This window comes from Euprymna scolopes, chromosome 45, assembly GCF_053919585.1.
Source record: "Euprymna scolopes isolate OS-2025 chromosome 45, ASM5391958v1, whole genome shotgun sequence".
Taxonomy (NCBI): Eukaryota; Metazoa; Mollusca; class Cephalopoda; order Sepiida; family Sepiolidae; genus Euprymna; species Euprymna scolopes.
Genome location: NC_136526.1, coordinates 52,961,656 through 52,989,045, shown reverse-complemented (window position 1 = coordinate 52,989,045; position 27,390 = coordinate 52,961,656). Strand labels below are relative to the sequence as shown.

The 27,390-nt window shown below is 34.3% G+C and overlaps 1 protein-coding gene across 3 annotated transcripts; it reads right to left on the bottom strand.

Annotated features, from left to right (window-relative positions):
- Positions 1–1,557: 1,557 nt before the first annotated feature.
- LOC145269644 (uncharacterized) lies at positions 1,558–27,390 on the bottom strand. 3 transcript variants are annotated; one of them, XR_013865154.1, is made up of 2 exons: positions 27,024–27,390; positions 1,558–2,966 (listed from the first exon to the last, which is right to left on the bottom strand). XR_013865154.1 is itself a non-coding variant. In XM_080125360.1 (2 exons), the coding sequence occupies exons 1-2, from the start codon at positions 24,706–24,708 to the stop codon at positions 14,427–14,429; spliced, it is 927 nt and encodes a 308-aa protein (XP_079981486.1). In that variant the 5' UTR covers positions 24,709–24,943; the 3' UTR covers positions 13,009–14,426. The 3 variants fall into 3 exon arrangements, 2 of the variants coding, with proteins under 2 accessions (XP_079981486.1, XP_079981487.1); XM_080125360.1 differs by lacking the exons at positions 1,558–2,966; positions 27,024–27,390 and adding exons at positions 13,009–15,313; positions 24,669–24,943; XM_080125361.1 differs by lacking the exon at positions 1,558–2,966 and adding an exon at positions 13,010–15,313.

Genomic DNA, 27,390 nt, shown 5'->3' with positions numbered 1-27,390 from the left:
CTTTTTATAGGAGAGTTATGTAGAAAGAGAAGAGGGCTAGGGGGGGGCAGTGATTGGGGTTTAGGTATATGTAACAAGATGCTCACGAAATTATACATGCCCGACAATTCTTTTGTTGTTGTTCACAAAATCCACCCAGACGAACTTTGTCAACATACAAGTTTATTTATCCTCATTTAATAACCCTTACCTTAACTTTGTTCTCTATATTTTTTGGCTTGGGGCCATACTTCACCGTTTACTTGTCATGACTGGATGGCCTTTTTATTTTATTCTATTTTTATTTATTGGGTATCCATTGTCTTAAAATTGAATGGAGGCATCGATCATATTTCGAAACCGGGTCAGTGACAACACATGCAAATTGCCATTTTTATGGCTTCTGTTAAGTCTTGAGAAACAATAGATGACCTCTGCAAGGGTTGCTTAATCGGTACTGCTTAATTCTAGTGGCAAAAAGAGGTCTAGGACGACTGGAAACAATGCTGAAATAAGCGGAGAACACATACAATATCTGAAATTCCTCAATGGTCACCCATTTTAGACTGACAAGGCTCACTGATGCTTAACTTCGGTGATCTCATGGGAACCGGTGTGTTGTGATTATTTGCATAACTCTCCGCACTCTGTGTCAGAGGAGTATTTTTTTATCCTCCAAAATTGCACATTCTGAAATATTATCATTTTTATGGAAGGGAGGATGATAACGAATGAGATGCAGTTATACGAGTCATAATATGAGCTCCATGTTTTATTCTTCTGAAAAACCCGCCTAAATGGAAAAGGTTCTTAGAGAGTTCGCTAAGGGGAGGTAACTGCTCATACTATCACACATTCTGCAACCAACTAAAAGTCCACAGGCGGCTCCATCCACATCCCTACGCTATGTGGGTGAGTATCATTTTCGCTCGCCCTTTGTTGCAACTACAACCAGTGTTTTCCAGCCCATAGCTCCATGGAAAAAAACTGAATTTCTATTCATAAAGCTCCCAATATTCGGCCCTATGCTGTCAACAAAATTCTTGAAACGTAATTAAAAAAAGATTCCTGTGAATCCACTCCAGAAAATAATAAATAATAACGGGGATGGGTACATAATGTGAGCCTCATGAGCAAACTGTGTTAAGTTTTGAGACATTGTGTTGAACACAGATGGCAGCGTAGTTCAGATCAGTAACCAAGATGGCGGCGAAGAATTAAATGCGGTCCGTGGCGTAGCAAATGACGAATTGATTGAATCCAAAATTCGACGAATTTTATAATAATTTTGCGACGTTTTGATTGGTTGTTTAGCGCAGCCGGCCCTTGGTTATAAAACTGATTGGCGAATCCATTCGTCTCATATCCCCCATCACAAGTCAAAAACATTTTACACACCCTCTTTTTTGATATAATGGAAAAATCTTTTCGAATTCAATTTTGGTTTCACTTGAGAAAAGGAAATAAAAATAAATAAATAAAAATAAATGAACAAAGAAAAAATAAACCAATAAAATAATTGTTTTTTTTTCTTTGTTCATTTATTTTTATTTATTTATTTTTATTTCCTTTTCTCAAATGAAACCAAAATTGAATCCGAAAGGATTTTTCCATTATATCAAAAAAGGGAGTGTGTAAAATGTTTTTGACTTGTGATGGGGGGTATGAGACGAATCCATTTGTCTCATACCCCCCCCCCCATCACAAGTCAAAAACATTTTACAAACTGTATAAGTGAAGATAGTCGATAATAAGTGTCCAGTGGGCAGGAGAAGAAAAGGGGGACGTGTTTGTTGCTTCTAGAGTTCTTTCTCCTGATCGAGTTTGATTCCTAAAAGGGATGGAGGTTTTGCAGGTGACAAATGAAATCAATGTGCTCTGCAAGCTGATTGGTCAGTGTGCAATGAAATGATCCAGCAGGGACATTTATTCACATGTGGCAACATAATGTAAGCTTTATGTATGAGCGCAGAACAGAAGAAAAATGTTGATTACATAAGGAGTTACTACATGGTGCAAGCTTCAAGTCTGTTCACATGGTATAAAAAAAGTAAAGATATTCGATACTTGAGTGTCCAGTGGGGTAGGAAAGAAGAAAGGAGACGTTTTTATTGCTGTCAGAATTCTCTCTCATGATCGACTGTGTTGGAATTGAGTGAGTTATTGGAAATTATCTCCCTTGGACTGTGTGAGGTGTTGTTGGAGGTTGTCTCCCTTGGACTGTGTGAGGTGTTGGTGGAGGTTGTCTGCCTTGGACTGTGTGAGGTGTTGTTGGAGGTTGTCTCCCTTGGACTGTGTGAGGTGTTGTTGGAGGTTGTCTCCCTTGGACTGTGTGAGGTGTTGTTGGAGGTTGTCTCCCTTGGACTGTGTGAGGTGTTGTTGGAGGTCGTCTCCCTTGGACTGTGTGAGGTGTTGTTGGAGGTCGTCTCCCTTGGACTGTGTGAGGTGTTGTTGGAGGTCGTCTCCCTTGGACTGTGTGAGGTGTTGTTGGAGGTCGTCTCCCTTGGACTGTGGTTTTTATGATGTGTACTTTAGGTGATATACGGGATGACCCACTTAAAAGTAGCCCAGAAAAATGTAGTAGAGAGAAGGAACATACTTTTATTGTTTAAATTACATATAATGTTATAAAAGATGCAAGAAGTGCTCCCCGTTGGCATCTATGCATTTCTGGACACGTTTAACAACGTTTGCAGATACTGCCTGTAGATCTTCTCTGGTGATTCTCCTGATAGCCTTGGTAATGTTCTCCTTTAGTTGGTCTAGATTGTGAGGATTATTTGCATAAACTTTTTGCTTTAAAGTCCCCCAAAGATAAAAATCACATGATAACAAGACCAGGGAACGTGGTGGCCATAACTCTTTATTTGTTGTTCTCTCTCCCGTAAACATGTCATGAATTCGTGTCAGTGATTTGTGAGACGTGTGGCATGTAGTGCCATCTTGTTGGAAAAAGAATTGCATTTTGTCTTGTGGTGTCAGTTGGTCTGTAAGATAAAGTTTAGAGAGATTGGATTAGTTTTAAGTGGCCACAATGTGTAAACGAGAGTTGACTGCATCTTTCTCTTTTTGCTTAACACATAAAAAAAATCTGATCACACATTTTCTGTGCTTGTATTATTGAAAAGGCCTTTCAAATGTGTCTTTCATTTCTTTCTTTCTTTGATCTTCAATTTCCACAAAATCTATACAAAGTATGTAATTATTTGATTAATTGACTTTATTGACTTTATACTTATTCAACACCGTGATTCCTTATTGGATAAATAGAATCAATGTGCCCTGCAAGCTGATTGGTCGGAGTGTAATGTAATTTCTCCAGACGAGAGAAAATAAGTTTTTATTTATTATTGTTCTTGGTTTACTTACTTTACGTTATTGAATGTGACTATACTTTTCTAGTTTGTACTCTTCAAAATACTCATGAAGAGGATCCACTATAGGAAGGAGTGTGAGAGCAGAATTCAAGTTCTTGTCATACCTAAAAAAAAAACAAAAAAAGATCCAGAAGTGAATGTCTGATATGACCAGTTTAAACATCTGGTTCCCCAACTCGCCTTATTGCAATCTCATTGCTTTAATGGAAATTTCTCTAGACAAGACGTGAAGTAAAAATATCTTTTTCAAGGTCAAAAACTAGGCAGCGATAAGTGCTAGGGGTCACAAATGAAAGAAACCACAAGTAGTGTAAAGTGTATAAAATATATGTATTTATCATAAAGAATACTAAAGTGGTATGAGAGGAGCGTGTTCGTAGGATGCAATTAAGCATGGTATGAATGTTTCCATTTAGTCTCTAAAACCAATGGTATTCATAGGATTGGTTGATTCCACTTAGTTCTCAAATAGGAGACATTTGTACCCCCACAACAATTATGCAAATAGATTCCTACTCAGAAAACAGCAATTTTTCTCTCTTTGTCCGAAAAATCTCTCATGAGCTGTTAGGACTAAAAGGCAAAAAATGGCAAAACAAGATTTATGAAGCTTCCAAATGTAAACACAAAGTCCACTATCTACTCTCCAATTATATTCTCTGCCATGTGTGCATGATTAGCATGATGGATACAATCCCAGACAATGGAATCGGATATGTCGAGTACAAATCTTATCGGATTCCTTAAGGACATTTGTGTACGATTACTAATACAGTTAGAATTGGAGCTATTGAGAATGACGTAAACTTGATTGAATTAATTCGGAATACTTTTGAGATGAGTAATTTGTATTATTTATTTTCATTCAATTATTTGCGGACTAGAAGAAGAGGATAATAGTCCACAAATAATTAGATAAAATAGACATAAACTTTATTGCCGACAGCAAGGTAAAATACCCATCGAGCTAAAAATAGAAGCTGTTGAATACCACACAGAACAAGAGGTGGCTACTGTTGCATTACTGAAGATATATTCCTCTAGTTTGCACTTTTCGAATGTTTGTGAAATTAGTTGCACTTGACGATTCTTTTGTCGTTGTTCTCAAAATCAACACAGACCAACTTTGTCAATATACAGGTTAATTTACAATTCACTGTTGACCATTAACAAGAAAGAGGAATGGAATAGAACAGCTGCGTTTAGCGGTTGTGTGTGTGTGTGTGTGTGTGTGTGCCAGGCAATGGCGGAATTTGTCACTCACACTGGACGACTGTCAGCCCTCCTCTCTTTACTCCTCTTTTGTTTGTTCTCTGTGTCGTATAAAGACATCAACCGATATTCCTGAAACGGAAATATTTAAAATATTTAATCGTTCTTCTTTATTTTGCATTTCATAATTCTAACTTCCCGACCTGGAATGTAAGCCTTTTGTTGTTTTCGGTGATAATTACAATTCAGATCAATTTTTATAGGACACAAGAATGTAGCTTAAAATCCATCTTAAATGTGCGTGTCTGCACATCTCCGATTTTATTGGCGTCGCCCCGGCTCAATATTCAACATTATGTCTTAGCTGTAAAGCATCAAAACATATTAAAGACTTACACAAAATGCCAGATTTATTATTGTGTTTGAAAGCAGAACTTTTACAGTGAAGGAACTCCTTCATTTTCGAATCATTCCTCCCCTCTTAAACTGTAAGATTATGCAAATTTAAATCTGAAGCAGTTTACATTCAGAATGATCAATTTGTCCATGCATCGTGTATGTTTGTCACATTTGGGCTGGTGCACCTACCACTAGTTGAAACAGTTTACATCTATAATGATTAACCAGTGGAGTTTATTATATTACAAAACTGAGCGTATGGAAGCAAGTTAAAACGACTGTAAAAGAACTGTTGGATTTGTCAGGATATGTCAGTGACGGCGGTGGTGGCGTGTTGGTAGGAATGCTGGTCGGCTGTTGGCACGAACTTGGGGAGTATCGGTTGGTATTATCAGGCTGTGGTAGGGGCGGCGGTGATAGGAGCATGGATTGATCTAGGCTTCAGCTGCTGGTATCAAGTAGATCGTTCCTAGCTGACTGCTGTGCTGCTGGTATAAAGTGTGGTGTTCTTGGGTGACTGCTGATGGCGGGACGAAACTCACTGCTTGACGAGCTGGGGTGATCTAACTGTTTGCAAAACAGTGATTGTATTTATACACCTGTTGAGGACATAGTTGTAGACAAGGTGGCTTTCAGCACTGGTCGTCATTTTTATTTTTGATTTGCGTTTGTTTTTTGTTTAAACGTACTGAAGGGAGTCATCTGTTTGAGGTTTATATTCATCTGTTATATCAAATTGAAGCTGAAAAAGTTGTGAATATTTTCTAGTGAGAATTGTACTATTACAATGTTCTATGGGATACTCATTTGTGTTTATAAACAGCCGGAGGCGCATCGGCTGTGTTGTTTGTGCTTTGAATTTTGATTTTTCTTTCGATGGACGGCTTCCTCTGGCGGTTTTCTTTGTTGATTTGCGTTGCAAGTTATGTTGTTGATGGACACATAAAGAAATAGGCTTTGATGTTGTCGTATATGTTTGATCATTTAGGTGTGTCAGAAATTTCGTGGAAAATAGTGAATAATTCCACCCCGTCTTTCCAAGCTTATAACTCCTCGAAAAATGTAATTCAAGCCCTAATTTTTTTTTCAATTAAAGGAGCAAGGACCAAGGTTTCATTAAAAAAAAAACTAAAAAAACAAACAACGTGGTTTAAAAAAAATGGTTTTAAATTTCGGACTTTACAGGTAAATTTCTAAAAAACACTACTTTTTTGTTTTAAATTTGAATATATTATTTATTGACCTTTTCTTTTCAATTTGTGATATATAAAACTTTGGTGAGTAAATTAATCATTTACTTTTTAATAGACATTTCAAAATGGGAGGCGTGAATTATTCGACCCCCTGTCTTTCCAAGCTCATAACTACTCGAAAAATGTAATTCAAGACCTTTTTTTTCAATTAAAGGAGCAAGGACCAAGGTTTCATAAAAAAAAAAACAAAAGAAAAAACAAACAACGTGGTTTTAAAAAAAAGGTTTTAAACTTTGAACTTTACAGGTAAATTTCTAAAAAACACCACTTTTTTGTTTTAAATTTGAATATATTATTTATTGACCTTTTCTCTTCAATTTGTGATATATAAAACAGGTAAATTTCTAAAAAAAAACACCATTTTTTGTTTTAAATTTGAATATATTATTTATTGACCTTTTCTCTTTAATTTGTGATATATAAAACTTTGGTGACTAAATTAATTATTTACTTTTTAATAGACACTTGAAATTGGGGGGGGCTTGAATTAAAAAAAACGTTTGTCTAAAATATTATATTCGGTTTATTGGAAAGAGCATAAAATTTCACATTGACCCTGAAAATATCGTAAAAATAAAATCAATAGAAAAATTTTGATAGATTTTTAAAGTTTAAAAATTGAAAAATATTGAGTTCGTAAAATTCATTACTGTTTTTGAAAAAAAAAATCTATTACTTTTAAAACAACTGTAATAGTTTATTTTGGAGGTATAATCCATAAAGAAAATAAACAACCCACTTTTAAAAGAGAAATTACGAGTTTTTTTTTTTATTTTATTCGCAGTTTCGTGTTAGGGGTGTCAAAAATTCCTACAAAAATTCTGAGGCACCTAGTGGTCATTTGTGTTGTGTCGATGAATGGGGTTCGTTTTAGCATCGGCATTGTTGTCACCGTCACTGCTCCTGCTGATTTCTGTCTTATTTACGTAAATATGGAGAGATATGCGATATAGTGAGCCTATTGAAATGTTTTATAATTTTGGTCACCATGAAAATTCCAAAACATCAATATTAAATCAACGGGTGATTTTATGTAGATTCATGTTACTATCAATACTAAATTAAAGGCTGATCTAGATGTTAGCAAAAGATGCACTTTTAAAGCAGTAAGGTCGAGTAACAGGTTGAGGTTAGCACAAGGCGTCTAAGTCGTATGCGTTCAACTGTTTTTCCTAAAATTGATAAACCAGTTCTCAAGGCTTGTGTGACAAATGATCATAGCTCACTGGGGAATGCTGGTCAAATTGTGATACTGATAAACATCATCTGAAACTCTCGACCTCAAGTTGAAGAGTCATGACTCAAAACGACAAGCTACTTCAAGAAAGTTGACTGATAAACCATCAGGGATCGCATCAGACATGCTCCATGGAACAACACTTTTCTCTTTCTGTAGACCAGGGCACAAATAAGGCAACTGCATAGTTCAAAGCAGCAATTGAAGTACATGTTCTCACATGAAAGTTCTATAGCAAACCTCACTCTCTCCAATCATTCATTTCTACTTGTGCAACTGTCATTGCTCAAAGGCAGCATGCATTATGCAGATTTAACCGACATAAGTCAAGTTCAATAGACAAAATTTTATAGAAGAGTGAAAATAATTGTAAGAGTGAAATACGCGCAGACAACATAAGGCTTACTGAATCATAAGAAAATACATTGAGTCACAGAAATTAGAGACTCGTGATTTCTGGAAAATTTATAACTGTAATAATAATAATAATTTATAATAATGGGTAATCAACATATAATACCCCTACTATCCAATGACCTTGGGGTTGTTTACACAGCAACTGATAAGGCGAACCTGCTTGCACAACGCTTTGCCTCCAACTCCACATAAGACCCAACATAAGAAGATAGAAGCCGCACTCAGTGATCTGAAAATAACCAATGTCTTAAGAAAACTTAGACACCTCGAAAGCATGTGGGCTTGATCTCACCCTTGCTATACTATTAAAAAATTCTCCGCTGAGGTTGCCACAATTCTCACAAAACTCTTCAACAAATGCCTTACAAAATCTTGCTTTTCTGGTTACTGGAAAATTGCTTCTATTATACGAGTTTTTTAAAATTCTGGCAAAAGTAATCACTCAATTATTGCCCATTAGCTTCCCCCCTTTCTTCGGCAAAATCTTTAATCAAGCAAGCACTTTCCCACCACCTCATAGATAATTAACTTCTTTCCAACCAACAGTAAATACAATGCACTAGATAAGGCAGGGGGGAGGGCTATAGCAGTAACCTTTGATATATCTAAAACCTTTAACAGGGTTTGGCATGATGGTCTTCTCATCCAAATTAAATCATATGGTATTATTGGACCTAATCAAATCCTTCTTAGATAAGAGAAAAATCCAGATTCTCCTTGATGGTAATATATACACCGAACATGAGATTTATGCTGTGAATCAGTTAAAGCAACAAAAAAGTGGGGATGAAATCAGAATGCTGCTAATAATTAACAAAGTAGCAAGATACTATATCAAGTTATCTTGAGGAGTATGCATGTTGGATAAGATTAGTTTGTATTCTGGAACATTCAGGTGATGACATTGGGGAAAATATTTAAGGGTTTTGGTGGAGCATTTCCTTGTTTGGTGCAAACAAGGCTTAGGTCGCCCGCCAAATAATATGAGCGGCCTCATAGAAGAGAAAGAAGATCAGAAGATCCGTCAGACAGGATGCCTTGCAGTTATGCGGTTAAGCAAAAAGGGCTTCTGATTAACTATGGCAAAAGAGTGGCTGAAGAAACAGCTGATATCGATCGTAAGAAGTAAAACTTACACCCAGAGAAGAATATATAACACAACACGAGAGAGCATATTCGGACAGAATTGTTCGTTGAAACGTTCAAAAGAGATTTTATGAAAGGGAAAGCTAAACTCACCAAAAAAGTAGTGCAAGAATTATTATAGGATGGCGGTGTGCCACAAGGATCTTGATATTCTTAAATGATTTCCCTGATGAAATTGTCTCCGAGATGAGTATATTTTCTGATAACAGCATGCTTTATAAGACTCGAGGGGAAAACGAATGAACTAAACCTTAGAGAAAGTCTTCAAGTCTGTAGTAGAATGGTGCCGTAAATGGATGCTAACATTTAATGCTGCTAAGACTAAGCTTCTTTCCTTTAGTAACTACAAGAAACCTCAACCACTGAGAGCCATGACTGAAAGAACTTGTATCATTGTAAATATGTAAATAGTAGCCTCTTACGTCAAAGTGGCATCATGCCTTATTTCTGGTGAAAGAACATTATATGTAAAACCATTTCGGCCGATGTAACCTCTGACCTTCTTCAGGTGTATCTTGTTGAACTCAATAATCTTTCTATTGAACTCGGAAATCTGCACGTAATTTCGAATGGGAGTAGCATGCTCTTGTTCTGTCAGCCATGACTGGGTAAAAGTCCTAAGTACTTTGCAATTGTAGTTTTGGGCTGCCCACACTGAGGACTGAACCTTCGATTTCCAGGAATGTAACTTTTACAACTGAATTTAGTCTATCCAGTGGATAGAGTACTTGATGAAATTCAGTAAAAATGAATTAAATGTAATTAAAAACGGATGTAAATGTAATTTCTTTTTAATTTGATAAACTTCTTAATCTATGTTGTCCAAGATTTTGATAAACCATTGTGAGATTTTCTATATATTTTTAGGGATAGGATTCCAATATTTTTTCCGATTCTGTACTAAATTCCCAATACTGATACAATTACCGATTCTGATTCTTTATAAATCTCTATATATTTAATGCCACAATCACATTGACGTACCGGTTCTCACCAGGTCACCAAAGTTAAGCAATGCTGAGCCTTGCCAGTACCAGATGGATGATAATTTTGGAAGACTAAGCGCTGTATGCACCTTCTGGGAAGGTTGGGCACAGAGCCAGCACCCTCACTCCGAAAAAAGAATTCCTCGCTACAAAAGCATTTTCAAAGTTGTAGATGGTCTATGCCCCCCCCCTCCCCGGACTCAAGGTTATGGATGGATATATTTAACTAGGCATTTTGTCGAACTCTTGAGTTTATTTTTCGAACTTGGAAAAAAAACACGTAATTTCTAATGAAATCCCTTATTTCATCCACAGGAGTAGCATGCTTTCGTTCCATCAACCATGACTTGGTAGATATCTTAAGTAATTCGCCATTGTATTTTGAGTGCTGCCCACGATGAAGGTTGAACCTTCAATAATAGGAATATCTAATTGACAATTTCTATCTAAAAAGACTTCTAATATGATAGATTCAATGCATAAGAAAGTTATGAGGAGAAAATCTTCACGCATCCATACTGTATAAAAAAGAGTGACATAGACAGAGAGAAAGGAAGTTAATATCGTCACCTATTGGCAACTCCAGAAATGAGGGGCGATAACAATATATGTCTCAAACTTGAGAGTGTTGTACATAGTACCCATGTGTGTTCTACATGCAAGCGAGGCTGAATAGTAGTTCGACAATCATCTCTATACAGACGTCATATTTATTAACAATAACCAGAGTTTTTTTTAACGATTTTTCACCTATTGAAGTATGAATCTATTTCAAAATCTTGATCTTTTTAATTAAAGTGAATCTGATTCTTCTTCTGCTAAAAATTGTCTCATGTGCAAAATGTGTGGCTCGTATTTGCTATTATTCGATGAAATATTTTGTTCATTATTAAATCATTATCTAAATATTATTTCAACAAAAAACAACACTGTAAAAATATATCTGGACTTGTCAAGGAAGTAGTAGAAAACGACCAATAGTAAAGTAGAAAACATAAAAATAAATTTTTAAATAAGCTGTGCGATTTATGGCTGAATAAAAAAATTAAACATTGTTAGATTCAGTGATAGAGGAAAGTATAAAAGATTTCTATTATGTACATAAAGCAAACTATACACGGTAAAAAATATCATAATGTATTGTAAATTTCAAACACATCGAATCTTAAGAATGTGATATTCGTTTTCAGCATACCCAAAAACCTATAAAAGTCATTTTAAAGATGTGTGTTGAGCTGGAGAGAGTAAAAATATACCGAAACTTACTTTGATAACATTAATTCTCATTTGAAATAGTTATGCAATAGATATTTAAAACGTATTGCAAAAACAAAAACAAATAAACAACATTATATATATATATATATATATATATATATATATATATATATATATATATATATATAAGGGCTAAAGACCACTTGAGTAGAAAAAGCAGCTCCTCACTCAGTCCTGTGAAGATCCCCTGTATACACTCAGTCTTAGGTTCACTATCATCAAGAGAAATAGACAACTGATTCTTGTCTTACAGGAGTACATAGTTCTTATACTATTTGATCCTTATTCCAAATGAGCACATATTGCGGGAGGCTATTCTAAAGACATGTTTGCCCATCAGACCCATAATTAATCTACCTGCTGTCGTAAGGACAGATTCTGCACCAGCTTCAAATCCCTTAAAAATGATGGGTTTTTGCTCACTCACCATATCTCAATAAAGAAAGTTAATGCTAAAAACATCACTTGTAACCCTGTTGCTGAAAAGGCCATCCAAGATATCAATGTTGCCCATTGAAATGTAGGTTTGGATCACTCAGATTGTCCTCCAGAAAAATCTTGTATCACACACACACACACACACACACACACACACACAGCTCCAATTGAAATGAATGGCTCTCTGGGGAAGCTCTGTCTTGACAAGCTTCTGGAACTTACTTTCACTTCTGATCTAAACTGAAACACATACATCAAATCTGTTGCCAAGATCACTGGAAAAATAGTTGGATCACTATCACTCCAGTAGGTATCTCTGTGGCGATGCAATTTTCTATCTATATAAGAACAAAGTATGTCTTAAAATGGAGTACTATTGCTACATCTAGACAGGACCTGATCGCTGCCCTCTATCCTGGTTTGATACAGTTCAAAACCAGCTTCAAAACCTAGTAGGTGATGCCCTTTTCTCTTCTCTGCAACCTCTTTCCCACAGAAGAGATACTGCGAGCCTGTCTCTGTTCTATCGTTATTTTCATAGGGACCAATTTACTAATGAATGCATCCACTCCAATCATATAGATTTTATAGAGGAACAACATAAGCATGTTTACGGTGAGCAGTCTAGGGTTCCCAACCATTCATGTAGGCCTTATATGGAGGTGAATGTTGGTGACATTGTGTACCTTTACAATGACCTATCAAAAAATAAAGGATGTAAGCAATACTTAATTTCATCCAAGCAAGATGAGTGGATGTAGATTAGAAATTTTGCCAGCTCTCAGTTACGTATCAGTACATACAAGGTCCACAAAAAATGATTCCCTTCTCATCCAGGTAACAGCCCAAGGATTAATCTTGAACATCTAGATGACAGTGACGAGGAAGATACCAAGCTAGTTCAGTCTCAAGAGACAATGGATACCCACTGTAAGGAGAACTGCATGTAATTATGAGGCAAGGGTGGCACAAACCTCCAACAGCTCTTCTGAATAGGAACTGCTTCAGTCCAGAGGCAAGGAAAAGTTCTAGATGAATGGAAACAATGCCAGGATAAGCAGAGAGCACACACAGCACCTAAGACTCTCAAATGGTCACTGATTTTAGTACTGACCTGGCTCAACGTGGTTTACATTTGGTGATCTAATGGAAACTGATGTGTCAATATGAATTAAAGTTAAAGATCGAGACACACAATAAGGCTAGCAGTTGTGTATATGCTAGTGCGTTCTTAAATGTGATTTCCTAGAAAATAAAGAACTACATATTTCACATGAAAATGGTTTCTCACAAATGTGTATAGTTTTTAAAATTAAAAAAAAAAACTTTTATTTTTATAAATTCATGAACATATACTGTATAAAATTTTAAATAAAATAAAAACTTTTTTGTTCCCCGACAAAAAGAGAGTGGACCTGTAAATTCACTCTTTTCCATTTGTCCTGCTGCACTTTTCTCAATAACTACGCCTTGGGATTTTTTGAAATTTTGCACAAACATTAAACATGGCATGAGTAAAAACGTAACAGAACAGATTTTCTGGGTAAACTTTGGTTGCCCCCTTAGAGGTGCCTTTCGGGTTAAAATGATTAGCACTGACACTTTTGTGCTTATTAAAAACAAGGTGATGTCGTGAATTTTTATAAAACTTTCTGAAAAGTTGTAACCCACTGATTTCTATAAAATTTTGTTTGTCCATACTTTGTGATAACTCTTGGGCTAATAAAAACAAGTTGTAACCCACTGATTTCTATAAAATTTTGTTTGTCCATACTTTGCGATAACTCTTGGGCTAATAAAAACACTCCATTTTTGGGACTATTTTATCATGTTTGTCCAAAATTTTCTGTGTATGTCTATTTTGCAGGTTTGCATTGTGTTGAACTCAAATTTAAATATGTTAAAGCCTTGGGGACTTTTGGGACTAAATAGGGGATGGGGATGGGGATGGGGGTGGGGCAAATGATGGACTTAGTCATTTCTTTTTTTACATGTTGGAGAACTCAAATTTATATATGTTTACGCCTAAAACTGCACCGTTTGTTTATTTTTATGAGGATTAGACGTCCCCTGTGGACTTTTGGGGCTAAATGGGGAGGTGGTAAGTGCTGAACTTAGTTATTTTTATGCCTCGTTCATTCATGGAGGACCATGCATGCTTCACTTGTTTCTTTTTTTAATTTTGTTAATTTTTATTGTATACTTTTATATAAAATGTGTATATTTTTAAAATTAAAAAAAACTTATTTTATACATTCATGAACATATATTGTATAAAATTTTAAATAAAAAATCTTTTCTATTTTTAAATTTTAAGTTTTTATTTTTTAATTTTATTTTTTATTTTATATAATGTTCTTTTCATATATTTAATTCACAATACTGAAGAACAATAAAAAAAACAGATTTGCCTCATCACCGCTTCAGGTAGCAGCAACGTTGGAAGTTAGGATGTATGTGAACTGACTATAACAAGGCTAGCAGTTGTTTATATGCTTGCAGGCTTTTAAATGTGATTTCCTTGAAAATCTCGAAACAACATAATTTACAAAAAAAATAAATTATTTAAAAAATCTTTTGTTTAAAATGAAAAAAAAGACTAATTGTGTTATTTTCAATAATGTCCTTTCCTTATATTAAGTCGTATAACAAGAATTGGTGTATCAACATGAATTAAAGTTAAAGATCAAGTGACACAATAAGGCTAGCAGTCGTGTATGTGCTTGTGGTGTGTTTTTAAATGTGATTTCCTAGAAAATGAAGAACTACATATTTCACATGAAAACGGTTTCTCTCCAGTATGTGTACGCATGTGATTTGTCAAAACTGATTTGTCTGCAAAGGAAGATCCACAAATTTCGCAGCAAAATGGTTTCTCTCCTGTGTGTATACGTATGTGCCGTTGTAAACTTCCTTTTTGAGAAAACGAACACCCACACACTTCACAGAAAAATGGTTTCTCCCCAGTGTGTACACGAATGTGATTCGTCAGATATGTTTGCTCAGAAAATGAAGCATTGCATATTTCACAGGAATATGGTTTCTTTCCACTGTGTACACGCATGTGTTTGTCGTAGTTTGATTTCTGTGAAAACGAAGATGCACAAATTTCACATGTAAATGGTTTCTCCCCATTGTGTACACGCATGTGGAGCTTCAGATGTGATTTCTGGGAAAAGCAAGCATCACATGTCTCACAGCAGAACGGTTTCTTTCCAGTGTGCAGACGCAGATGAAGATTCAATTGCGATTTCTGAGAAAACGAACATCTGCATATTTCACACGAAAATGGTTTCTCTCCATTGTGCACAAGCATGTGCTTTTTAAAATTTCCCTTTTGAGAAAAGGAAGATCCGCATAACCTACAGGCAAAGGGTTTCTCACCTGTGTGTGTGAGCTTGTGTGTTTTTAGATGGCCTTTCTGGGAAAATGAAGATCCACATACTTCACAAGAATATGGTTTTTCTCCTGTGTGTACCATCATATGGCAATTCAGCTTCGATTTATATGAAAAGGATAAACTACAAAGTTTACAGGAAAATAACTTCTCTTCTGAGGGCTTATGTTTAGAATTAGGGTTATCCATTATGTCTGTAAATAAATAAAACAAAAATACTTAAGGAATTGAAATAACAATTTATATTTATACTGTCTAATATATATATATATATATATATATATATATATATATATATATATATATAAGGACTGAAGACCACTTAAGAATAAGAGCTGATGAATTTAATGTTAAATTTAACAACATGCCAATGAATGGATGGAGTAAGATACTTAGGGGATTTAAAGGCGGGTGAATAAAAGATATATCTGCCTTACTGAAAAAATGCTAATTTTATTTTTGGTGTCTTTAAACCCCCACCCACTCTTTTTGCTGATGAGGAGACTTTGTTTTAAAAAATCAAACGATAAAATTATTGTTCAAGACGTATTGGCTGTCTCAATAAAAAACATAATTTCTGAAAGGATCGTACAATTTATTGATTTTGTTTCTATCTTTTGAAACCGATTTTTACTTATAAATTAGGAATCATTTTACTTAATATATATGTACTTCAGAATAATGAAATGCATATATATCTACTGGTAAGCAAATCCAGTGATTATCTGTTTTACAAAATATTATTAGGTGTAATATTTTATATAAAACAATCCCAGCTAAATAAAATTGCTCAACATACAAGACAGAGCAAATGAATTATAATTTAGGTACAATAAGTGCATATTACTCTTTTGCTGATTTAGGTATTTAAATTTTATGATTTGAAATTTATAAATATAGATAATATTTATTAAATATAGATATTTATTAAAATGTATTCTCTGTTTGCAAACAATAAACATTCTAGATTTGAAAATGAACCTTTGTAAATCATAAAATTTTAATACATGATGATATATATATAATTAATTTACTCACATAAAATTAATATATGAAAGTATAGATTTATGCATAAACTTTAAGTATTTACTTCAAAAGTGCTCAATACGTAGGTAGAGCTAGTTAGTAATTTATAAAAATTATATGGCGATTAAATTACACTGAATATTCTGTGTTTCATCCACTCTAGGACTCCTCAGGCTTATGCGCATAAGCCTGAAGAATCCTAGAGTGGATGAAATGCGGAATATTCAGTGTAGCTTAATCGCCATATATATTTTATAAATTACTATATATATATATATATATATATATATATATATATATATATATATAATCTTAATAGTAAAACAGAAAACTTTATAGAATATTTTGTATTGGATACATTTCTTATGCTCTTACGTCTGACAGACCCGCAACAAGCATTTTTTTAATTGCATTTTCAACTCAAACAAGGCACATTGCCACTTTGTTGTAGGGGCTACTATCAGGGACATAAGCATAAGGGGTACTGTGTAGGGAGTTGGGCAGCAAAATGTCGGTTCACATTACACTTGAACTTCTGCATGTCAGTACAGTTGGGGAAGTAGGGACCCAGAAGGGAATTCCAAAGTCTAGCAGTTCTGGGGAAGAAACTACTGGAATAAAAAGCTCTCTTACATATAGGGATCTCTACTGTGAAGGGGTGGGATTTTTCTGCTTGTCGTGTTTGTCGAGGGTATTTACGTTGAGTGCTTGCAGTTTGTCAGAGCATTCACCGTTAAAGTGCTTAAGCATTAGAGGACTTTGCTTTTTTTTCCTTTTTAATTTTTGGTGTAAATAATCGATTTAAATTCCTTTGTTTTTATATTTCGATTATATTCCGATATTGATTTGCATTTTATATTTTCAGGATGAAAACAAAGACAATTTTCTTGTTATCAACTGAAAGTACCAATAAACAATTGAAACATAAAACATAGAAATAAAATTTTTGTGTTTAACTGAAAAAGAAGACTTTACCGGAAAAACAAAATGGAATTTAATTTATGAAATAGGCTCATGGCTGATAGTGTGAGGCCTATTAGAATGGATACTCTTCCTGATTGGTTGGTTGGTTAGTTCGTTGTTTTACGGCATATCAACCCTTTTCAGGTTATTTAATGCCGAATCCAGTTATTTTGAAGAAAATTTTTTTTTAATAGAATTTTTTTTTTCAAGTCGGTTTCTATTAAACCCATAGTTGGGACTCTAACAGGTACTACCACTATGGGTCAGAGTGGACCTGGGAGTAATTGCAATTAAAGGGTGGCTCTTTTTTTTTTCTTTTAAAGATTTTCAAGTACGGAATAGTTGCGCAAAAGCCCTCTCCTCCCTATGTTAAGAATGGCTTTCTAAATGACAACGTTATTATTTCAGCATGGTACAATAAATGCATATTACTCTTTTGCTGATTAAATTGTTCAGAATATAAAACACCTCCCCTCCCCCTTCATATGAAAACAAGAATTTACGGAAACCACTAAAAAGCGCATCGAAGCACAAAAACTAGGAACTCGAGACTTCTGGAAAATCTACAACAGTGTAGTAAATAATGGGCAATCAACAATTCCCCCACTAACCAACAATCACGAGGTTGTCTCCTCAGCAACCGACAAGGCTAACATGCTTGCCAGTCGGTTTGCCTCAAACTCCACACTGGACCCTTCCAACCACCCCCTACCTGACTTTCCTATGCGGACAGACGCCACACTAGACGATCTGAAAACCACCCCTGCTCAGGTGCATGCTATCATAAAAAACCTTGACACCTCAAAAGCATGTGGACCCGATCTTATCCCAGCTGTGCTATTAAAAAAGTGCTCAGCCGAAGTAGCTCCAGTTTTCTCCAAACTCTACAACAAATGTCTTAATGAAGCTTGCTTTCCGGGCTGTTGGAAAACTGCTTCTGTTGTACCAGTATTCAAGAATTCTGGCGAAAGGACAGACCCATCAAATTATCGCCCCATTAGCCTCCTCCCACTTTTTGCCAAAATATTTGAGACCATAATTAACCATGCTCTAGTCCATCATCTTACAGATGCTAAACTACTGACTGACAAACAATATGGATTTAGACAAGCCCGTTCCACAGCAGACATCCTCACTGTGATCTCTGAACAAAGCGGGGGAAGGCAGAGCGGTAGCTCTAGATATATCTAAGGCTTTTGACAGGGTATGGCATGAGGGTCTCCTCAGTAAAATCAGATCATACGGTATCACTGGTAGAATACTTAACATAATTAAATCCTTCTTAGATAAGAGAAAAATCCAGGTAGTCCTCGACGGTCGCACATCTAAACAATATGATATAAATGTGGGAGTGCCCCAGGGTTCTATCCTTGGACCTCTATTGTTCCTGATATTCATAAATGACCTCCCCGACAACATTGCCTCTGAGATGGGTATATATGCTGATGACACTACACTCTATGGCAGACACGACAGGAAGACGAATGAACACATTTCTAAAGAAATGGCAGAAACACTAGAGGAAGACCTCCAATCTGTAGTGGAATGGGGACAAAAGTGGTTGGTCGCGTTCAATGCTGCCAAGACTAAACTAGTTTCATTCAATAATTACAAGAAACCCTCTCTACCACCTATAGCAATGGCCAACGACTCTTTATCTGAGAGTCCATCTTTCAAACTCCTTGGCCTAACGTTCACAGGAAACATGAGTTGGAACAATTACATTGAAGGCATTGCCAGGGCCGCTGCAAGAAAGGTAGGCTCTCTCTACCGTGCTAGAAAACTACTAACACCCGAAAGTATCCTGTACCTCTATAAGGCAACCATTCGCCCATGTATGGAGTATTGCTGCCACATCTGGGCTGGTGCATCTGCTACTAGTCTCTCGCTCCTTGACAAGGTTCAAAAGAGAGTCGCAAACCTGATAGGCCCTGAACTGGCATCTAAGCTTCAGCCTCTGTCCCATCGACGAAATGTTGCATCCCTCTGCCTTTTCTACAAGTATTTTAGTGGTGAATGCTCTGACGAACTGCAATCACTTGTGCCCCACGACACGAGCACCCTCGACAAACCCGACAGGCTACTAAATCCCACCCCCACACTGTAGAGATCCCTAGATGTAAAAGATCTTTTTACTCCAATAGTTTCTTCCCCAGAACCGCAAGACTCTGGAATTCCATTCCAGGTCCCTGCTTCCCCAACAGTACTGACGTGCAGAAGTTCAAGTGTAACGTGAACCGACACCTTGCTGCCCAAATCCCTACATAGTACCCCAGTAGTTGTTGCCCCTGATAGTAGCCCCCTACACCAAAGTGGCAATTTGCCTTGTTTGGGGTGAAAATGTAATAAAAAAAAAATTAAAAAAATAATAATAATGTTGATTAACCGGCATATTTCTCGAGGCATTTCATTTGTGCATTACCTCCCCTGTTTTTTAGACGGTGATAGGTTATTCGGCATCCCCAATGAAACATATTCCAACTGAAAGAAACTCCATCATCAGCATGTTGTTTTATTTTTATTTTTATTTGGCTTTCAAGCAGACTTGATGCATATTTTGTATGTAATATTTATTTCTTGTAATTGTTAATTTTTTTTGTGAAATAAACATTTTTTTACAGAAAAGTATCAGTCTTACGCCAATAACACAAACACATTTTTCTTTCAAAGATTTACAAGCACAGAATAGTTGTGAAACACCCTTTCCTCCCCATGTTAAAAATGGCTTTTTAAAGAATAAAATTATGATTTCAGCTCAGTACAATAAGTGCATAAGTACCCTTTTGATGATGTGCAGAATAGTTACAACCCCCTTCATATGAAAACGGGTTTCTAAATAATAATAATTGATTAATTGGCATATTTCTCGAAACATTTCATTACCTCCTCTGTTGAGGGTGACATGATTTGGCATCCCCGAAGAAACAAATTCCAACAGATATTTTGAATGAACAAATTCATCATATATTTAATTACGGAGACATATTTAGACAAATTATTAATAATGTCGTTATTATTATTATTATTATCATTATTATTATTATTGTTATTATTATTATTGTTATTGTTATTATTATTATTATTATTGTTATTATTATTATTATTATTGTTATTATTATTATTATTATTATTATTATGGTGTAGCGACATGCAAGAAACATAACGTCTGTATACGCCCACGCAATCTTTGCGATCATAAAAACTAAAACTCTGCCTGTTCACGCAGATGTATTCCAAAGCACCTTACATCACAAAGGTGTTTTTTTTTTTCATCCAATCGAATTACAAAGAAAGGAAATTTAAAAAAATATTTTTTCAGACAGCTTTCATGGAGCTGCTTTGAAATCTCTAAAAAGGGCACTTTGCACCAAAATCAATCAGTCAAAACCGAACCAGCTTGCTGTAATCACTAGTTCTGCTGGGTCCGACGTTAAACAACCAACATTGTTTTGAACACATCACACATCTCAATTCTCCACATGTGACAAAACCAATGAGTCGAGCCCAGAGTCCAAGTTAAATCAGCCTGCTGTAATCACATACTCCGTGGGTTTTTTTCTGACGTTAAACAACCAATATCATTTCGCACGCGTCACACATCTAAATTCTTCACATGGAAGTACCAGATCGGCGAGAATTAACATTTACCCTTCTCGGTTCATTTGCCTCAGTCAGAGCAAGATTTCTCTCTCTATTTTGCTTTATGCGTTTAATTCAAAACCTACCATACTAAATACATCTACATATATAGAGTCCTAGCGACCATACAAGACGTAACAAACATTAAGTTCATTGCTAAAATATTCCTTTACTGAACATTATACGTTCTTACGAATTCTGAAAAATATGTCAACACAATAACATCATTCGCATTTCTTTCTATTGTTATAGAAAAGTCATATATTGAATTTTTAAAATCGTCTTCGCCTTAATGCTGTTTCTGATAACCTTTTCAAATTTATTTTTTTGTAGGGGGTGGGAAACATTTACCTATGCTCACATCACGACTGTAATACCAGGCAAATGTTTAATTATTTTTAAGAATATGTCACATAAAAAAGATGTTCCAAAACACATTTTCATTGAATGAATTTATGGTTAGTATTATTAAATATTCGGCACTTCTGCATGGCAGTGACATATTAGCAACTGAGACAAGTTATTGACCCCTGTTCTTTGAACGAGAGACGACATCTAGTGGCCATTATGTGAACCTTAAATATAATCAAGTGTTTACAATAACGTGAAAATATATAACGAAATTAATAATACAAAAATATGAAAATCAAAACATTTATTAAATAAAAAATGTATCAAATATAATTTTAATGTATTAATATAATTTTTTTCAAGAGTGATTTAATGTATTAAAATATAATTTTAGTTTGTCAATGTAGCAAAATAGAATTAAGAATTTTTTTTACAGAAAAATTATTGCTTTTTTTTCACAGTAAGATTGTATGAATATATATTTTTTTTCACAGTAAGATTGTATGAAAATATATCAAAATATAATTTTAGATTTTCGCTGTAGCAAAATAGAATTTTAAAAACCTGAAACATTTATAGAGGTTTAAGAATATTTTTTTTTGTAAAGAAAGATTGTTTTTTTTTTTTTACAGATATATTGCATAAAATGTATCAAAATATAATTTTAGTTCGCACGCACTTTCAGAAAAGGAAAGAGTTATCGACCCCTGTTCTTTGGCTGACAAGTGACATCTGTCGGGAGTTCTTAAAACTAAAATACACACATTTGCCTCATGTCACTGTCATGCAAAAGTGACAAAAATTCTTCGGCAACATAATGTACTGGATTTATAATTATAATGTGGCTTAAATTTAATTATATTTAATAAATATGTAATTAATTTTCTTTTCATACTTTAATTTAATAAATGGTCATTTTTTCCTACTTTTGAAATTGTAAAACATTCATTTTTTTAATTGTTTATGTGTACTTCATATAAAACACATTTCATATGAAAATAAGTGAAACAATGTGAATAATTTCTTACTTTTAATAAATAAATATGTAATATTTAGGTACGGGCAAACATGGGCGGGCAAAAATAGGGGGACCTACTTTTGAAAGCTAATTTATCATAATTTTTTTATAGGTTTCTGATTACTTTTTGATTGTATTTGAAAGATTAGAGACTAAAGTTAATTTCCTAAAGGAAAAAATATTTGTACACGTGAAAAAAAAGTTATGAAAAATGTTTTCACAGCGAGCTAATGCTCTAGTCCAGCACCTTACAGATGCTAAACTTCTGACCAACCAACAATATGGATTTAGAAAAGCCCGTTCCACGGCAGACATCCTCACTGTAATCTCTGAACGCATATACCATTCACTGGACAAAGCGGGAGAGGGCAGAGCAGTAGCTCTAGATATATCTAAGGCTTTTGACAGGGTATGGCATGAGGGTCTCCTCAGGAAGATTAGATCATACGGTATCACTGGTAGAATACTTAACATAATTAAATCCTTCTTAGATAAGAGAAAAATCCAGGTTGTCCTCGACGGTCGTACATCTAAACAATATGATATAAATGCGGGAGTGCCCCAGGGATCTATCCTTGGACCTCTGCTGTTCCTGATATTCATAAATGACCTCCCCGACAAAATTGCCTCTGAGATGGGTATATATGCTGATGACACCACACTCTATAGCAGGCACGACAGGAAAACGAATGAATATATATCTAAAGTAATGGCAGAAACACTAGAGGATGACCTCAAATCAGTAGTGGAATGGGGACAAAAATGGATGGCCACGCTCAATGCCGCCAAGACAAAACTGGTTTCATTCAATAATTACAAGAAACCTTCTCTACCACCTATAACAATGGCCAACGACTCTTAATCTGAGAGTACGTCTCTCAAGCTCCTTGGCTTAACGTCCACAGGAAACATGAGCTGGAACAATTACATCGAGAGCATTGCCAGGGCCGCTGCGAGGAAGGTGGGCTCTCTCTACCAAGCTAGAAATCTTCTAACACCCGAAAGTATCCTGTACCTCTACAAGGCCACTATTCGCCCATGTATAGAGTATTGCTGCCATATTTGGGCTGGTGCATCGGCTACTAGTCTCTCGTTCCTTGACAGGGTTCAAAAGAGAGTCGCAAATCTGATAGGCCCTAAACTGGCATCTAAGCTTCAGCCTCTGTCCCATCGTCGAAACGTTGCATCCCTCTGCCTGTTCTACAAGTATTATAATGGTGAATGCTCTGATGAACTGCAAGCACTTGTGACCGCACGACGTAAACACCCTCGACAGACTCGACAAGCTGCAAAATCCCACCCCCACACTGTAGAGATCCCTAGACGTAAAAGATCTTTCTACTCCAGTAGTTTCTTCCCCAGAACTGCTAGACTTTGGAATTCCATTCCAGGTCACTGCTTCCCCAACTTTACTGACATGCATAAGTTTAAGTGCAACGTGAACCAACATCTCGCTGCCCAAATCCCTACATAGTACCCCAGTAGATGTTTCCCCTGATAGTAGCCCCCTACACCAAAGTGGCAATGTGCCTTGTTTGGGATGAAAATGTAATAAAAAATAAAAAAATAAAAAAATTCAGCTAAATTTTGAAGTTAAATAAATTTATTGTAAAAATCGTTTAAAAGATAAATATTAGTTTTCTGGGTCTATTTCAAAGATAATTAGTAAAGTAAAGCTCTAAGATATTGAATTAAATTTAAAAAAAAACACTTTGTTTGCGCAAAAATAACTTAATTAGCCCTCAAAAAGCAAATAATTTACCGGTTGCGAAAAACCCAACAAACTAAAATTTTGTAAACACGATTATAAGGAGGCCCAAACTTTCAGCCAATCGAAACACTGGTTCAAAATGAAGTCATGATAGTAAAAGGAGGCAGGGGGGTTAGATTTCTTCTTTTTTTTCGCAGACATGCATCCATACATTCCTATTCTGAACGTTTGTATCAATTTTTATCATTTTTTATGGTCCTGTTTTTAAATTATTTTTTTTTTACATTATTGTTCGAGATCATATAAAAATTATGTTACGCCGAAAGTTTCGCATTCTTGCGAGCAAGGAAATTATTAAAATCTTGCATATAATAATTATGCGAATTTTTTTTTTGACACAGTGATCACCACTTATCAAGGCCCGGAAGCCACTCAGGGATAAGGGTTATTGCAAGTACATTACGTTAATGTGGAGATTTGATGAAGTTTAATATGTAATTTAAAAAAAAAAGTACAAATATTTTTGCTATTATAATTTTTTTTGTGTGTGAAAATATAGCAGTGTAAGAAACCGATCTTAAGAATGCGTGAAAAGAAATTGAATAATTCGACCTCCTATATTTACAAGCTTATAACTACTTGAAAAATGTAATTCAAACCCTAATTTTTTTTTCAATTAAAGGAGCAAAGACCAATTAAAAAAAATAACAGGTTTAATAGCAAATTATGCAATATTTGTTTTTTTTAATCGGTTTTCTTTAAAAAAGATTCGAAGAAAATCAACGTAATTTTACTTACTTCAGTTATAAAAAATCGATATAAATTCGAAAAAATCACTTACCTATAAAAAATACTATTGAATGTTTAGTTCCATTCTTCATTGTTCAGAATTTATCCATATTTATATTTTAAATTCCATTTATTTTTTGAATAAAAGAATTTTTTTAATGACTGTTTGAAAAAAGCGTGATGACGCAAGCATTTTTACATCTTTATCGAAAAACCAGAAGTCGCCGTTTGTCCTTGTTTAGAATGACCGATGGATAGAAGCCAGTAAAAATCACACATTCATGTTAGTCGTGTAGCCTTGTGCCTGAAGAAATATGTGTTCCCATGGATTAAAAATAGTTAAATTTTACTTATAGGATTTTTCCTTAAAAAAAACAAAAATTAAAAAAACACTTGAGGAATTTTTTTCTTCTCAAAGAAATACATAAATTTTTGATTTATTATATTTTCATTCTTTTTTGTCGAGTGAAATTTTTTTTTAAATATCTAAAAAAAAGAAAACATTGAATGAAATAGAAAAAAAAATTGTCGTCATCGTCCATTACTTACTGGACAATATAAGCAGAACATAGATTTCCAATTAAAAAAAAACAGAAGTCAATGTGTTTAAAAAAAAAAGGTTTTGCACTTTAGACTTTACAGGTAAATTTCCAAAAAACACTTCTTTTTTTTTTGTTTTAATTTACAATATATTATTTATTGATCTTTTATCTTCAATTTGTAATATATAAAACTTTGGTACGTAAATTATTAAAATTTTAATAGATATTTCAAAATAGGGGTGAGTGAATTAAAAAAAAACGTTTGTGTAAAATATTATATTCGGATTATTAAAAAGAGCATAAAATTTCACATTGATCCTGAAAATATCGTAAAAATTTAACCAATAGAAAAATTTTATAGATTTTTGAAGTTTAAAAATTGAAAAATATTTAACTCATAAAATTCAATTGATTTTTACGTAAAAAAATGGCTGCATAAAGGCGCGCCGGCACTTTGTAAACACTGTTTTTTTTTTTTAATAAAAAAATAATATTTCTATTATTTTTTTAAACAACATTCTATAAAGAAAATAAACAACACACTTTTAAAAGAGAAATTATGAGCTTTTTAAAAAATTTTATTCGCAGTTTCGAGTTAGGGGTGTCAAAAATTCCTCAAAAATTCTGATACACCTAGTGAAAATATTAAATAAACAATGCTTAATTCAATGATAATATCGATAGGTTGAGAAATTTATTTTTCTTCAAGTTATATCGAATTCATTAATACAGACTTCATGAGCTTTTTCCGTAATGTTCCTGTAAAAATTATTCGTTTTTATTGTTACAAATTACGATGCTTTATTTATATAAAAACAAGCAAAAATAAATTCTTGCGTTTTTATTTACTACTGAAAACCATAACTTTAGTAAAGATATTTTTTGTTTAAATAAAATAAATTTTTACTAAGATTTAAATTAGGCACCGCCAAAAATGGCCGCAAAATCAAGTTGTTGTTTTTTGTTATCAAAGGCAAGATAAGTTACTTTTCTACCAAACTGGATATATTTTTCGTGTTTTTAGTCAATGTAACATGTTTATTCAGCTCGAAAAGCATACAGTGTTTGTGTTTACCGATGTATTTGAAAATTCAAGATGGCGCCCGACTCTCTTTTTAACACGTCCCCAAAGGTGTTATAAATAATAAACTAGACAAAATACTATTAAAAACCCACCGAATATATATCAACCTATGTCACGGTAACATATATTGAGCGAGTTTCTTCTAACAGTATTTTGTCTAGTTTTATATTTATAGCACCTTTTCCCAAACTTACCGTGTTAACGAGAAAGTCGGGCGCCATTTTGAATATTCCAATACATCGGTAAACACTGTATGTTTTTCGAGATGAATAAACATGTTACATTGAATAAAAACACGAAAAATTATATCCAGTTAGGTAGAAAAGTAACTTATCTTGCCTTTGATAACATTTATTTGTTATATATTTGTTTTTTGACAACTTTTTCGAATCTATGTGTACAGTAATACAAACCGTTTATTTATTGTAATTGTTAACTTTCTTTTTCATGTGAAAAACATTCTTAAAAGTAAATAAACATTTTTTTTTACAGAAAAGTATCATTATTACGTCAGGCTACTACTACTACTATTATTATTATTATTATTATTATTATTATTTCGTCTAAGAATGCCTCCGTAATTAAATATGTGATTCCTTCGTTGGAACATGTTTCGTCGGGGACGCCAAATCAGCTATCACCGTCTAGAAAACACTGAACTAAAAGCAACAATGAAATACCTCGAGAAATATGCCGGATAACAGCACGGTACGTATTCTGCAAAAAGTATTTAAGAAAATATAAAAAGTAGCGGTGAAAATAAGCTGGGAATTATACTTACATGTTGTCACGTAATTTTGTCACGAAAAAAAGTTGGTGCTTCTGCAGAGAAGGTACCGTGCTATTTTATTTGTATGGTATTTTCAAGTTAAGTTTAAGTTTTACGGTATCTTTTTGTCTATTAAATTGTTAGGTGAAAGTACAGAATAGTTACAAAACACCCTCTCCTCACCATGTTAAGAGTGGCTTTCTAAATAATAACGTTATTATTTCATCACGGTACCTTCTCTGCATACGGAGTAGAAGGTTAAATAAGGAGATATTGAAATAAAAAAATATAATTTTAAAACTTGGTTAATCTTTTCTTTTGCTTTCTCTAGTATTTTTCGGAAATATATAGGGCGAGGCATTAATCATGGCGGGTATTG

Excerpts from the sequence above, each read along its gene's own strand:
- LOC145269644 (XM_080125360.1), bottom strand. The coding sequence starts at position 24,708 with ATGAAGAATGGAACTAAACATTCAATAGTATTTTTTATAG. Across the intron at positions 15,314-24,668 it reads TTCAATAGTATTTTTTATAG|ACATAATGGATAACCCTAAT; the intron begins GTAAGTGATTTT and ends ATTTATTTACAG.